The sequence below is a fragment of the Brugia malayi genome, assembly GCF_000002995.4.
Source record: "Brugia malayi strain FR3 genome assembly, contig: Bm_v4_Chr2_contig_001, whole genome shotgun sequence".
In the NCBI taxonomy this organism is placed as follows: Eukaryota; Metazoa; Nematoda; class Chromadorea; order Rhabditida; family Onchocercidae; genus Brugia; species Brugia malayi.
The window spans coordinates 3,892,290-3,906,225 of record NW_025062476.1 but is presented as its reverse complement, the minus strand read 5'-3'; the positions used below and the strand labels follow the sequence as shown (position 1 = coordinate 3,906,225).

Here is a 13,936-nt window from a genome sequence, read left to right as displayed (position 1 = left end):
CTAATTAATATTAATTAATATAGAAATCTTATTATGAATAAACATCTAAAAATATAATAAAACTCAAAATGTTTGTTCTTTGAAAAAACAACACTTCACACTTGTTTATGATTTCAATGAATTAGTTAAATGTGACAACTTAATTTTGATAAGACCTACGTGAATTCAGTAAGAATTACGCATTCACGTGAGTCCTACTGAATACAAAGCGTAAACATAGCATTATTGAAGGATCAATTATGAAACAATACATTACGTTGAAAAATAAAGTTTACCGTTATTATTGATGCGTTGGTTTTCATACCGACAACATGAAATACGGTATCTTTGTCATCCTGGAGTATCCCCGGGATGTAATAAACCCTGCAAGTATTCTCGAGATGTAAGATAATATGTGCTGGGTTGTTGTGGTGTTCTCCATCTAGGATATGCATTAATTGATGTTTAATTCTTTATTTTGCAAATATGACTTTTTTTTTGAATTTGAGATTTCGTAGATTCGAATCTTTTGTGTTATTAAATTAAATTTTCTGTACTGATGTGTGTGCATAAGTGCATTTGTCTCGCCACTGTTGCTTTGTTTGTTTTCATTCGTGTTGATTTCTTCATTCGATTTTTTTGTCACAAAATTTTGCTTAATTATTTTATTCATGTAAGCATTTATATTTTCATTTTCAATCTAAGTGTTTACGACGTATGTTATTTTTTTTTTTTTCACTCATGCAAATTTTTCGATATATTTTCATTCATATATTAATTTTTGTCTAGGGTGTATCGAGCAATGAATTCAGACGACGCTTCGCGTTATTTAGAACGGCAGCGTCAAATGGCTTCAAATGTAGTCACTGCACCAAGTACTCATCGACGTGCTTTACGTGATGGTGAATGGGCATGTATTGATGCTAAATGTGCATACATCAACGCAGATCGCGTTAGCGTATGTGAACGTTGCGGTAAAGCTAAACCACGTTCCAAGAACCGTGTAGGCCGTGAAATTGGAAAAGATGCGGCAGAAAAGTCAAAAGGATTGTTTGCTGCTGAAGATTGGGCATGCACTAAGTTAGTTTTACTGTATTTTTCTTTTTATAACCATCACATTTTACTTAAATTGAAGTCGATTTATAGGTGCGTTAGTGATTTTAAGTTTTTTACATATACGTTGTTTTGTATATTAGGACGCCAGAAAGTAGCAAAAGTAGCAGAACTGATAAGAGTCAGAGGTCAGTCACTCTCTACTATATCCAGAGGATTGCCGTTTTTCGTGAAACTTTTATCAATAAATTCTAGATGTGGCAATGTAAATTGGGCACGAAGAACAGCGTGTAATATATGTAATGCACCGAAACTGGGTGACTTGGAAGTACGAACTGGTAGGCAGCTTAATTGTAAACCCAATTAAATAAATGATTTAAGCAGATAAGTTTATGAATTCGAATGAGTTACCAAAGAATTAATTTTTCAGTTGTACATAACTAGACAGATTCAGAAAGTTAAAATAAAATATGTTTTTCTACGTAGTGTCTTTTTTCAGGTTATGGTGGTGGATATATGGATCGACAGAATGTTGAGTATATCGAACGAGAAGATGACGAAGAGTTTGATGAATTCGGTCGTAAAAAGAAACGGCGAAAATTAGATAACAAAGCGGAGGAGGTGTTAATTACTTTACATTGACTACAGATTTCTGTGTTATATGTTCTGATTTGGATACTTTATCTCTAGAAATTTATTCTGGTTCCTCTCTGGAATTTGACGCTTCAAAATATTAAAACAAAGAATATATTATGTAAAAATTTAAATACGTCATTCACAAGCTATCAAGAACCAGATATTTGAATCATACGTGATCAAGCTATGGAGCAGACTAAGCTGAAATATTTGTTATCATTGCTACTACAAACTTTTCTAGAAAATTTGATCGTCTTCTGTTTTGCATCCTTTATTGTATTGTAAGGATCTTAGCATCAGAGAATGATTAAGATAACGTCGCTGATAAATAATTGAATGTAATAAAGCTAAATCTATATCACTATCTCTATCGTTTAAAGATTTTTCTACACTTTAGGAGCAGAAGGTTGGTGGACCAGAGGAATGTGCAAAATACAGTGAGAAAGCAAGTGAAGAAGAAAAAGAAAAAATTGAAGAGGTCGAAAACGATACCAAGCAGGCTGTGTCTGGTGACAACGATGAAGAGGTATGCAACATGCTGAGGTTTGCTTTTTATTTTTTGTTTTAACTGTTGTTTAAGATATTAATCATGGTAAATAAGGTAGTTTTTTTCTTTCCTTTTCATCTCGGCTGTAGAGCGGCACAAAGTAAAAATTGTTGACTACTAGACTCAGTATGGTCAGCATGCCTAGCTGTTTGTATTGATAATACTGCATGTTATGTTAAATAGTAATATTAATAAAGCAGCAAGTTTCTGATTAAATTATGTCCTTATTTTCCTCAAAGGTGGAAGAGGAGGAGGACGATGAAGATGAAAATGATGCTGATTTGGATAAGTACGATTTAAGTGCAGATGAATTTGAAGTAGAAAATTTGAAGGCTAAAATAGCAGCCCGTAAAGCCGCCCTTGCATCTTCAGTTACAGAAACGCAAGTAAGGAGCGAGTCGAGATGTTCATCAGAGTAAGGCTTTAAATTTTCTTTGTGATCGCTAATTGTTTGAATGAACAAAACAGCTTAGGAAAGCGTAAATAAAAGTAAGCACTGAACAATATGATTGTGAACAAGCGGCTTTATGATGAAATTCATTTAATATATTAATTGTTATAAGTTCCAGTTGCTCATGTTCATGCAGTGGTGGTGAATGTTCTTGTGAAGAAAGTGAAAATGAAGAGGAGCGCAAACGTTCCAGTCGAGATGTTGAACGTGAAAAGGAAAAAGGTGATACCCGGATTAAAGATCGTGATTCAGCTCGTGATAAGGAAAAAGAAAAGGAACGAGATCGTGAGCGTAGAGACGAACGTAGCAGCAAAGATGAACGCGACAGAAATCGACACAGTCAACGCAATAGTCAGTGCAGGTTAGTTTTTCGTGTTAATCAGAATTCTCTTTATATTGTTTTTCACAGGTAGAAAACAGTAGTGTTTTGAAAACTGAGAATTTCAAAAAAAAGGTTAGGAACTTATAACTAGAAAATATTTCAAAAATAAAGTTGGTTAGGGAGCATTTGTAAGTAGGGTAAGATTGCAGCATTCCAACTTTTTTTTCATGATTCAGTTTTTGTTTTAAATCTCAACTTTTTGTAAACTTGAGGGATTTTTCCAAAATTTTCTTAGGGAAAGTTCACCACGTCGACATCACAGTTCTTCGGCGCATCGGGATAAAGATCGACGTTGAAAGACGTTGAAAGCCTTGTGGTGAAATACCGGGTTCGATAATATTATTGAGAAGATTTATGGATTATGAAGAAGTAGATTTGATTAGCTAATTGAAAATTAGGAGATTGATTTTCCCTTATTGATTTTTTAAAGTATTCAATTTGTTTATGTTTTGTATTAAGGGTTTTATTAAGTTGAAATTTTCTAAATGAACCCTTTGTTTTCAAGTTGTAATTTTTTATTTTATTTTATTTTTTTATTTTGGAATTTTTGATTGAGATATTCCGGTAACAACTATGGATAAAGCCTATTTTTGAAGGTACATGTCTTATTCTGCTGCTTTTCTGTCATGATGAAGAATGTGAATCATCATGACAAAAAAGAGGTAGCAATAAATTTGGGAATTTTGCAGGATTAAGGATTAGACATTCAAAAATTCAAGAACAGCGTAAAGACTGATATTTGATATGTACAATCAGTGTCAGTATTGAATGATGCATTTCTGATGCTTTTGTTATTTATTTTCTAAAGGTGCTCACTCTTTTTAGATTTCGAATTTTAGAATTATGGACTATTGTAGAGTGAGCTAATTATGTGATGGATTTCTTTTAAGGTTAAAATTTCACTGGTCTTTTGCAGTTGCAGAAATATTTCAGCTATTTTTGAACAAGAACCACGATTTCCTTAATTGCTAAGGAAGTTCGCATTCTTAATTCAGTGATATTTAGTGTTTCCGTACTTAGAGCTATATTTGTTTGATTTTTTTTTTTTTGATTTGTTTATGACGTAACACTGAATCCTTAAATGTTAACTTCTGTAATCAATAATACGTATATACATTGGGAGCTCTTTGTCTCGTCTGTTACTTGTTCTTTCTTTTTCCTTTCTTTTTTTTCTTTTTTTGTTTTCATTTTCTCTGTTATGTGAGTTTCATATGATTGTTTGAGATATATTTTCCATACTTAACAGTGTGTTGTCATTATTTTTGCTATTGATGTTGCCTTTCTGGAACTCGTAAATAACTTATTTTTTTAAATATATTGCCCAATTTTTGGAAACTTAGGAAAGCTATTCATATACATATGTCTAATGAAGCTGTATGTCTTTATGAAGGGCAAAAGTATCTCACTTAACATTGTCATAACGGAGAAAAAATTCACTTTCCTCCGTTGTTACTTAAAAAAATTGCGAAATGATGCATATAATATTATAACATTGGATCATCATCAGTATGATAACTGTGATTAACTATGATTCATTTAAATGATTATAACTATAATTTATTTAAAGATAGTAAGTAAAATAGTATAAACATGTGCACAAGGAGCAATATCGGAATGATATGTAAGGAAAACATGAAAAAATTTACTTAAATTTATTCCAGGAATAATGTATGCGTCCACGGAATATTAATGCCACAGTTGCTTAATGTATCTACACCTGTCTGATTACCGATATTTTTTCTCTTGTTTTTTATTGGTTAAAACACTTATGCTGTTGATAAGAATAAAAATATTTCCTCCCAGTCTTTTTCACTTTTTTTATCTCAGTAGGATTAAGATTTTAGCGATAGAATTCTTTGGTTTATTCTTTCGTCTAACGAAGAGTAAGACTAGAAAATTGGTAATGTCGACATTACAATGTGTACATTCTTACAAGGAGATGCTGGATAGATAGACCACGCAGATTAAATTATAGGACTGTGTGAAGTTCTGTTGCATTTCTTTATTGTTTGTTTGATTGTTGTCATTTCATTCTTCATGTTAAGTAATTACTTTTTCTTTCGTGTTGCTTATAAATGATTCTAAGTTTTGTTAAATTTATTATAGTTTCAGTTATAGCAGATCATATGAATAATTTACAGTTTCAAGGTAGGTTTCTTTCTTTTCATGGATATGAAGAAAATGAATATTCCATTTTTGATGTTGATGCAACTGAACAGAGTGCTATTGCAGATTTTGGACCAAGCACGGTTAATCCAAATAATGATCCTCGACCTCCGGGTGAACTTGGAGATCAGTCCTATGTAAGTGATATAGACTATCAAGATTGTATAGTGTTACAAAAATTGTTAAAATTCTGCCATATGCAGATTAGTCACCGAGAATCTATCTGTCTCAATTTTTGATTTATCATTCGAGTAATTTGATTCTTTTAAAAGATCTGACATTATTTGCATTCAGCGTTTATATTGTTAGAAACAAATCAATTGGATTGTTAGGAAGCGTTTTTGTTAAAAATTTCCCCTTTGTTTGTATGTCGTTAGTGCAAAATTTAGTGAAAATATAGTTTGAGGTTTATTTTTTCTAATGATTTTTACAGCTGTTCACTTCTGGTGGAACAAGTAGTCGAAATAATACAAGAGAAAACAAGAATTTTTTTTCATTCGAATTTTATCAGCAGTACTTTGATGTTGACACTGATCAAGTTTGTGTTCCGGATCTGATTTCTTGCTTTTAATTTTAAGTAGCATCTGGTAGAGTTATCTTGTATAGAATCTTCAAAGAAAGCGCTGCATTTATTTCTATTTTTCTTTTCTTTTGTTTGCTATTTTTTTAGGTATTGTCAAGAATTTTGTACAGTATGTTTCCACAATTTGGGTCAAATTTTATCACTGATCACATCCAACCGCTTCCAGATTTATGGGGTACATTATATTTATTCAGTTAGCTATGTTTCAATACTTTTCTACATTTTTATAGCTGTTTTCAGGGCCCTTCTGGATATCCGTTACTTTGGTATTTTCTACAGCTATTTGCGGTAATCTTGCAAAATATATTCAAACATCAGGCGCTAGTACAGGTTATCAATATGGAAGTGACTTTAGATTAGGTGAGAATCTTGGAAATTTAATAGCCAGATCCGAAATATTTCATACTTACTGTTTGGGATCATCAATAATTTTTAATTTTTAGTTACTGGTGCTTCAACAATTATTTTTTGCTATGTCGTATTGGTACCATTCATTCTTTATTCCTTGTTTTGGTATCGCAAATCATATTTGCAATATTCATATTTGGATATACTTTGCGCTTATGGCTACAGTCTATCAGTCTTTGTTCCTGTATCGGTTTGTATAAAAACCATCTTGGATATCTAATTTTTGATGGAAGTATAAAGTATTAGAATTATTTTACCATTATTTGTTTGCAATCATTTGCGATTTCTCACTGTAATTATATCCAACAGTTTCAAACATATTCATCGATTTTCCAACACTATTTTTTGGTGATGGTGCTTTTCTACTAATCATTTACTTAAATGTTGTTATGGGCAAATATAAACTAATGCTATCTGCGACATTAGTACCATCTGTCTGAATTGTTTTATTAGAACATGGTAGCAACTGCTATTTCTTTTCCAGTTTCAAGAATATTATAACAGAAATCAACAGTGTCTTGAATTTTCCTTGTCGATGTCTTTCAGATTCTCTGGGTTTTACAAGCACAGTGGTTTCGTTGGCTGCTTATAATTTTATCAGTTGCAGTAAGTGGTTCAGTGCTTGCAAACAGTATATGGCCTGCCATTAAAAATGATCACAATAAAGCAGTAAGTAAAATATTTGGTCCGAAAAATTGTATTAAATTTAATATCGGTCATTTTCTGTTTACTCTAATGGTATAATTACTGGATAAATTATGTTACGTTTGATTGAGTTTCTGATAAGCTAAAGGTCGAGTTTCTTGATTTCAATTTTAGTTTCAAAAATGTTGCGAGAAATCAGTTTTTTCCAGATTGCTTTGGGAACAATACTTATCGTTTTGCTGTTGCATTCATTAGTTGCAGTTGGCTTTAAAGAGTATTATTTCGACGCATCCTTACCAAGCAAACTTGAGACCGAGAATTTTCACCTGTTACATCAACAAGTTCAAAATATTGAGCATTCACATGCACGTTTGGAAGTTAGTTCTGTGGTGAACAATTTAACGGCGTCAAATGAAGAAAAAGTATCTCAGATCAAAATGGAGAAGTTGGACGAAAACAGCGAAAATATTAAAAAGAAGGAAGATGATGCTGGAATAGAAAATATGAAGCAACTTAATGCCACTGTAGCTCCAAAAGTTGTGGCAAAACTTTCGAAATCTATTTAGTATTTTATGATTTATTCAGTAACGTTGTTTATTAATTGGCTATAATTAATTGCTTAGCTGGGTTGGTGTAATTTGATGTTTTTTTTTTTTTTTTTTTTTTTTTTTTTGTGATTGCATTTTGGTAGTTATTTTTGAATGAACCTTCTATTGTTTATTTCTTTTTGAAATTTTCCATCCTGAAATTTATCTGCTTCTGTAAATAATGTTCTAAGCTTATGTTTATTGGCATTGTTTTCTTTTTCAGCGCGTCATATTGCAACTAGAATTATTTTATTATGAAAGTTTCGGACGTTAGCTATCTTCTCGGCCTTATTAGTTAGCTGTTAATATAACAGATTCACTCATAAAGAATCGTATACTTTTATATATTTAATTTTTTTTTTCAATTCTTTCATCTTATTGAAAATGAAGAATTGATAAATAGATTAATCAATGGTCATGGGTAGTCTTTTTGAATTTTTTTACACGATATGATTTATTTCGAGCCGCTGATTACTTTTGGTTTTATTATATCGCTCAAAAGCATTATCAACAATATTCTCTTGTTGAGCAATGTAGTACATTGTTGAAAATGTTTATCACTTCAGTGCATCGGTTGAATTGGAAGGCGGTGGTTTGGGACAAGTTTAATAATTTTTGATGCAGTCACTGGCTAATAAAGGTTTTGAGAAACTGAATTAAAATTTTTGAGGGAAATATATAATCCCAATCAATGTGAGCTTGAGTTATTTAATATGGAATGTTTTAGAAGATTTTGCGATGACTTAGTAATTGAAGATTTAAATAAAACTGACGAGAAATGACATAGTTCATTCTCAGATCTGTTATCAATTGCTTAGATGATTATTAATTACTGTGCTAACTCAATGGCAAAAGTAATTCTCATCTGTAAATTTTAATAATCTGACATAAAGTAATCTAGATTCACTGTATTTTATTATATATTAATTGAAATAAATATGTGGTAATAAAAATTAGAGTATAAGTGCAGTCATATCTTCTGAACGTTTTTTAATAAAATTTCAAAAGTCCAGTGATAATATATAAGAAATTATTTATTAATTTCTGAATGTACAAACTTAGTACCAAGCAAAAGCAGCATATGACCAAAAAAGAAACACAAACGAGGTAAATTTCAGCAATTTCAGGTGAGGAAGAACAAAATTTGCAAAAAAGAAGGTAACTGTTGAATGCTGTTTTTGTAAAATCTTTCTTTAAATATTAAATTTTCAATTAGGGAGGATTACGCTATAATTTTCTGCAAAATGAGGGTAGATGAATAAATGAATAATTTGTTAAAATTTTTACTTAATTAATTATTAACAGAAATTTTAGTTCGGAATTCGAGTTAAAAAAGGATAGATCGGCAAGTGAAATAAATCATTTCGAATGTTTTAGTTTAGTTAATTCGATTTTCTTGCTACAAAAAAAAATTTTTTTTTGAGTAAATTTAGTTGCTAATGAAGCGTAATATGTCTATATATATTCATTATCAACATGATTAAAAAATTTTTTGGATTGAGTTACAGCTACAAACATCAAAGATCTCGTAAGTTATGAATTAATTCAATTCCGATTAAATAATTTATTCCAATATCAACCCCCAATTCATGCTGGACTTCTGACCTTTCACTTTGTCTTATATGGAACTTTCATTACATCCAAATTTATCAATTGATGAAAAAAAAAAAATTAATTGGAGAACAGATTAAGTCTCTTTTTTGTTTTTGCAATAAATCAACTATACAACAAAACATTTTCTTTTGCCTTAAATTAAAATAAAACTTAGATTAATTCATTTATTCAATAATTGAAATAGTATTTCAGATAAGCAATACTATAAATAATGTATTTCCAAATTAATTTCTTAACATTGACTACTGATAAATGATAAAAAAATTATTTAATGAAGAAAGCATAAATATTATAAATTAGCCTGCAGAAATGTTTAATAATAATTTTGTTGAGAATAAAAAAAAGAATACGGCAAACAATAATTTCACAAAAATTTTCGAACAAATAACTTTAATCATTTATTTTCTAGTTTTCATTTCAATTTTTCATGTTTTACAATCTTGAATCTTATTGTTTCATATAATTAATAATTTTTCATAAACATTGTGATATATAATATTTTACTGATAACGAGGATTTTCACCTCAATGTTAACATTTCATATATTTAGCTAAAATTATTAAAATTAATTTTAATTATTCACCTGAATTATTAAATCTAAGCCATTGAGTTTATAACTTAGTTTCAATGCAAAATTCATATTATAGAAAAATTTTCTGAATTATTATCCATAATTTTGCAGTGTTCTTTCAATATTTAATTAAATTTAATATTTAATATTCAACTAATCGAAAATTCAATTTTTTCTTTTCTTTTAGAAATTGCAGCTAATATAAAGACGTTTGCCAGTATCATCCACTGATAATAACATCGCTCGATTAGCCATTTTTTCCAAATGTATTTTACAGCCATTTGGATTTTGCAAATCATAAATAATTGCATCCTAAAATGGTAATTTAATTTTGCAAATTACAAATAATGCTATTAAAAAGTTAAATTTTTAATCTTTGACTCATAAATAATTGTTAATAATAAGTAACTTTAACATAATTTAGTAGATTACCACTCTTAAAGTGAAAATTTGATTCTATAAGTCAATAATTATCGCATTTCAAAGTAAAAATTTAGGTTTGTAAAGATTTAATTGCATATTACAAATAAACAATAAAATAAATTTGTAAATTTTGTCAAAAGGATTGTCGAATGAAAAATTACATTAAGAGATGACAAGAATCAATGTCAAATTGAACAGGCAGTAAAACATAGAGTTAATGAAAAAGTTTCAAAATATTTGAATTTATATATGAACTCGAAAAAAAAAATTCAAAACGATTTAAGAATGTTTAATATAATCTAAAATTCAATTTAATTTCATATTTTAAACAGTCTACTTTATACTATCCAAATATAATGCATTTGATTATAGCTTAACAGACAAATTTTTTTTTTTAAAGTTTAAATGCTTTAATTTTATAGCTCTAATATTTTTCTACAATTGCGAATAAGAAAATTCGTTTTAGAAAAAAAAAAAAATGATAATAATAATTGCAAAATTCAGATTTAAAAATTTCAAATTTTATTCATTTGAATTCGTTCTTGCTTTTTTCGAATAAGTTTCATCCAAAGTATTCGTTGCTTTTATTTTTTTTAGATACAAAAAATTATTAACTAAATTTGTTTTTCTATTCAAAAGCTAAAAATTATTGTAAGCATTTCTGAATAAGTTTTATCCATTTAGCATAGAATAATTTACTTCTTTACCTTTTATTTATTTATTTCTATCCTTTTATTTATTTATTTTTTTCAATAAAAAAATTATAAAACAATTATATATCATCAATAAAAGTTAAAAAAAAAAATGCAAAATAGAATTTTAAAAATAAAAACAAACCAGATCATTCCTGGATTTTAAATGGATAATATATTTAAAAATAAAAACAAACCGGATCATTCCCGGATTTTAAATGGATGATATGTTTAAATAAAAACAAACCGGATCACTCCTGGATTTTAAATGGATAATATATTTAAAAATAAAAACAAACCGGATCATTCCTGGATTTCAAGTGGATAATATATTTAAAAATAAAAACAAACCGGATCACTCCTGGATTTTAAAATAGATAATATGTTATTGTTGCCAAGGTTAAAATTAGTTTTTATGCCATCATCAAATTGACTGATTGATTTTGTGCTTGATTTTAACGATTTTGAGCTTGAAATACTTTCAGTCAAACTCTGTTCATCACTTTGTGACTGTTTGCTGATAGTCGTTGCTGAATTCGAACTAAAATTGATACTAATTAGAGTTATGAATGAATCATTTCATTAATTAATTTGAGCTTTCTTTCTTGCTTCTATCTTAGAGTATGTAACATTGATTTTGATCTATTATTATTCATTCTAACTTATTTTAAATAAGAAAGAAAATATGCCAATAAAAGAAACTAAATTTAATAAATTTTATTCTCTCTCTTTTTTCTTATTTTATTTTAATTTCTAATTTAATTTAGTTACAACAAACCATCGTAAACTTACCGTTTTGATTGTTCAGTCTGAAAAAAAAAGCAAGAAAATGTGTTCATTGATATTTTCAATTATCCATTAAAAAGCCTTATTACTATTAATAATACAAGCAGTTAAGGAAGGAAGTAATTTCTTAATTTTGAGCACAAAATTTCTTTTTAAAAATATTTGAGTAAATATTTCATTGTAGTCAGTCGATGTGAATTTTTTTAAATTAATATTTCATCGATTGAATCTTGCAGTAATAAAAATTTGTTTGTTTAGCTATGATCACATTGTCTTATTTCATTTTTTTTGCTTAGAAATGCTTCGTTATATCAGATGGCGCATTTTATCGATAAAATCTTTTTGTATTTATACTTATATTTATATTTAAATTTATATTTATGTAAAAAATCATACCAAACATTTAGAATTATCTTCGCGTTTAAGTGAAATATTCTCGGAACTCATTGATTTCCTGAAAATTACATTACAAACAAAGCGGAATCATTCAAAAATACAATTAATCAAATTTGATTGCTTTTTTATCTTGCAATTCTAAGATATTTAAATTATTGTGCATTTACAGAACTAAAAATTTTAAATAATTGAAATGTTTTGGTATTCAAAATTAATTTGTAATTGAAAATCCTTTTTAGGAATTTCGTTTTCTTTTTTTTTGTATTTTGTATGTTTTAATTTTTTTTTTTAATTTAAAATTTCGCCATCAATAACACATGCCGTAATTGAATATGGACGACTGTTTGAATTGTCTTTATTTTTTAAGTAAAGATAATTCAAAGATAATTCAAACTTTACTTTTTAAGAATTACCTTTACTTTTTAAGATTACTTAGATATAATAGTAGAAATTGTAAAGAAAGTTAAGAGTACTGCAATTGAATTGGTAAGGAAATTTAATCCAATTAATTTTATTTTTATTTTACTTTTTTTTTATGTTTAAAAGAAAAAATAATCAAGCGAAGCTGAATAAATACAAAATAGAATACCGTGGTAAGCCGTGGTAAGCCTAGGCCCATAAGTCTGGGCAAGCACAAATAATTGGTAAAACAAATTTTAAAATGTGATTGAAATTTAATTTCGAATTGACGTAATCCATTTCCAATTATTATAGATATATTTTAAAAGAAAAAAACAATTCAATGAAAAAGAATAAATGCACATCTAATGCTCAGATGCTGCAAAAATATTTCTAAATTAATGAAAATTGAAATTAATACTAGCGTTTAATTTTAACCTTCTTTTTTTAGACATCTGTTTAAATTTAATTTTAATTAGTCTTTTCTAAAAGTTTTTTATCATACTACTTGCAAAATTAAAGAGTAATGAAATAATGGAAAATATATAATTTAATATTTGGTGAAATAAGTAAAAAGAAAAAAAAAAAGATAAAGTTTTAAAATGGATAAAACTAAAATTATAACATTTTATACCTTTTTTTCGTCTTTTTCTTCTTCTCAATTAATTCATTATTTTCTTGTTTACTTTGATTTTTCATCTATAAATAGTTACCTTACTATCTATGAAATGATCAAATTTAATTTAATTTTAAATTTAATTAATAATATACAAAAACCAAACTTTTTTATTATCTTCTAATTTCTTCTTTCTTCCATTCCTATCTTTTCTATTGTCCTTTTGAATTTGTTGCTTTTTTTCTTTCAAATTTGATTTTTCTTCAGCAATTTGCTGAGCGAAATTTTTTTCAGTACTTTGTATTTCTTCCGGTGCTATCGGTTCCATCGAACGTCTAATATTACTATTCTAAACAATGCAAATTTGTTAAATACAGAAATAAAAAAATTAAAAAATTCATTCGCTGTAATTTTCGGAAAAAAATTTAGTTCATTCTAAATTAAATTAAATGCTTAAATAGCAATAAAGATTGAAATAAATAAGAAAAACTCATCTTTTTTTTTTGAAAGAAGTTCAGAATAGTTCAAATTGAAAACATTCGTAAATTTAAATTATTCAGAATTTTGAAAAAATTTTTATTGACTTTTAAATTATATCGCAATGATAAATTACATAGATAATCATATTGTTAACGTTAGTAACAGAAAAATTAAGCTTTATTTGATGGTTAATTTATCATTAAGTTTTAATTTAAAATTAAAATGAAAAAGTACCAAATCAAGCGAAGAAGAATGAGTGATTGATTGCCCGGAAAGTTGGATTGGTTTCTGATATCGCTGATAATTTCTTAATTTTTCACCTAATTTTTTGAAAAATGCTGCTGTTACTTTCCTATAAGATTTAATTGAAAAAAAGATAAAGTGATAAGTAAATTTTAGGAAAACTTTCTTCAGTTTTTTATATTTTATATTTGATGTAGCAATAAACTGAGTGTAAAATACGTGACATACGTGTACGTACGTTTTGCCTAATCGATCTTGCATAGATTCGGAACTTGTCAT

The 13,936-nt window shown here is 27.9% G+C and overlaps 3 protein-coding genes across 4 annotated transcripts; 2 read left to right on the top strand and 1 right to left on the bottom strand.

Moving 5' to 3' along the window:
* Positions 1-781: 781 nt before the first annotated feature.
* Bm6345 (Zn-finger in Ran binding protein and others containing protein) lies at positions 782-3,344 on the top strand (the record flags this gene model as incomplete). Its single annotated transcript, XM_001896785.1, has 7 exons — positions 782-1,059; positions 1,288-1,370; positions 1,532-1,653; positions 2,066-2,194; positions 2,455-2,630; positions 2,785-3,027; positions 3,284-3,344. The coding sequence occupies 7 exons, from the start codon at positions 782-784 to the stop codon at positions 3,342-3,344; spliced, it is 1,092 nt and encodes a 363-aa protein (XP_001896820.1).
* Positions 3,345-5,123: 1,779 nt separating this feature from the next.
* On the top strand, positions 5,124-7,416 carry Bm6344 (the record flags this gene model as incomplete). 2 transcript variants are annotated; one of them, XM_043078327.1, is made up of 8 exons in its annotated part: positions 5,124-5,196; positions 5,281-5,351; positions 5,648-5,752; positions 5,885-5,972; positions 6,038-6,157; positions 6,241-6,395; positions 6,752-6,874; positions 7,060-7,416. In XM_043078327.1, 8 exons carry the CDS (start codon positions 5,124-5,126, stop codon positions 7,414-7,416), a joined length of 1,092 nt encoding a protein of 363 aa, XP_042934261.1. The 2 variants fall into 2 exon arrangements, with proteins under 2 accessions (XP_042934261.1, XP_042934262.1); XM_043078328.1 differs by having other exon boundaries at positions 5,175-5,196.
* A 2,389-nt stretch (positions 7,417-9,805) lies between these two features.
* Positions 9,806-13,936, bottom strand: Bm375 (Uncharacterized protein; the record flags this gene model as incomplete). The annotated part of the gene is made up of 8 exons (XM_043078326.1): positions 9,806-9,934; positions 11,089-11,278; positions 11,530-11,546; positions 11,920-11,977; positions 12,953-13,017; positions 13,101-13,283; positions 13,649-13,766; positions 13,896-13,936. 8 exons carry the CDS (start codon positions 13,934-13,936, stop codon positions 9,806-9,808), a joined length of 801 nt encoding a protein of 266 aa, XP_042934260.1.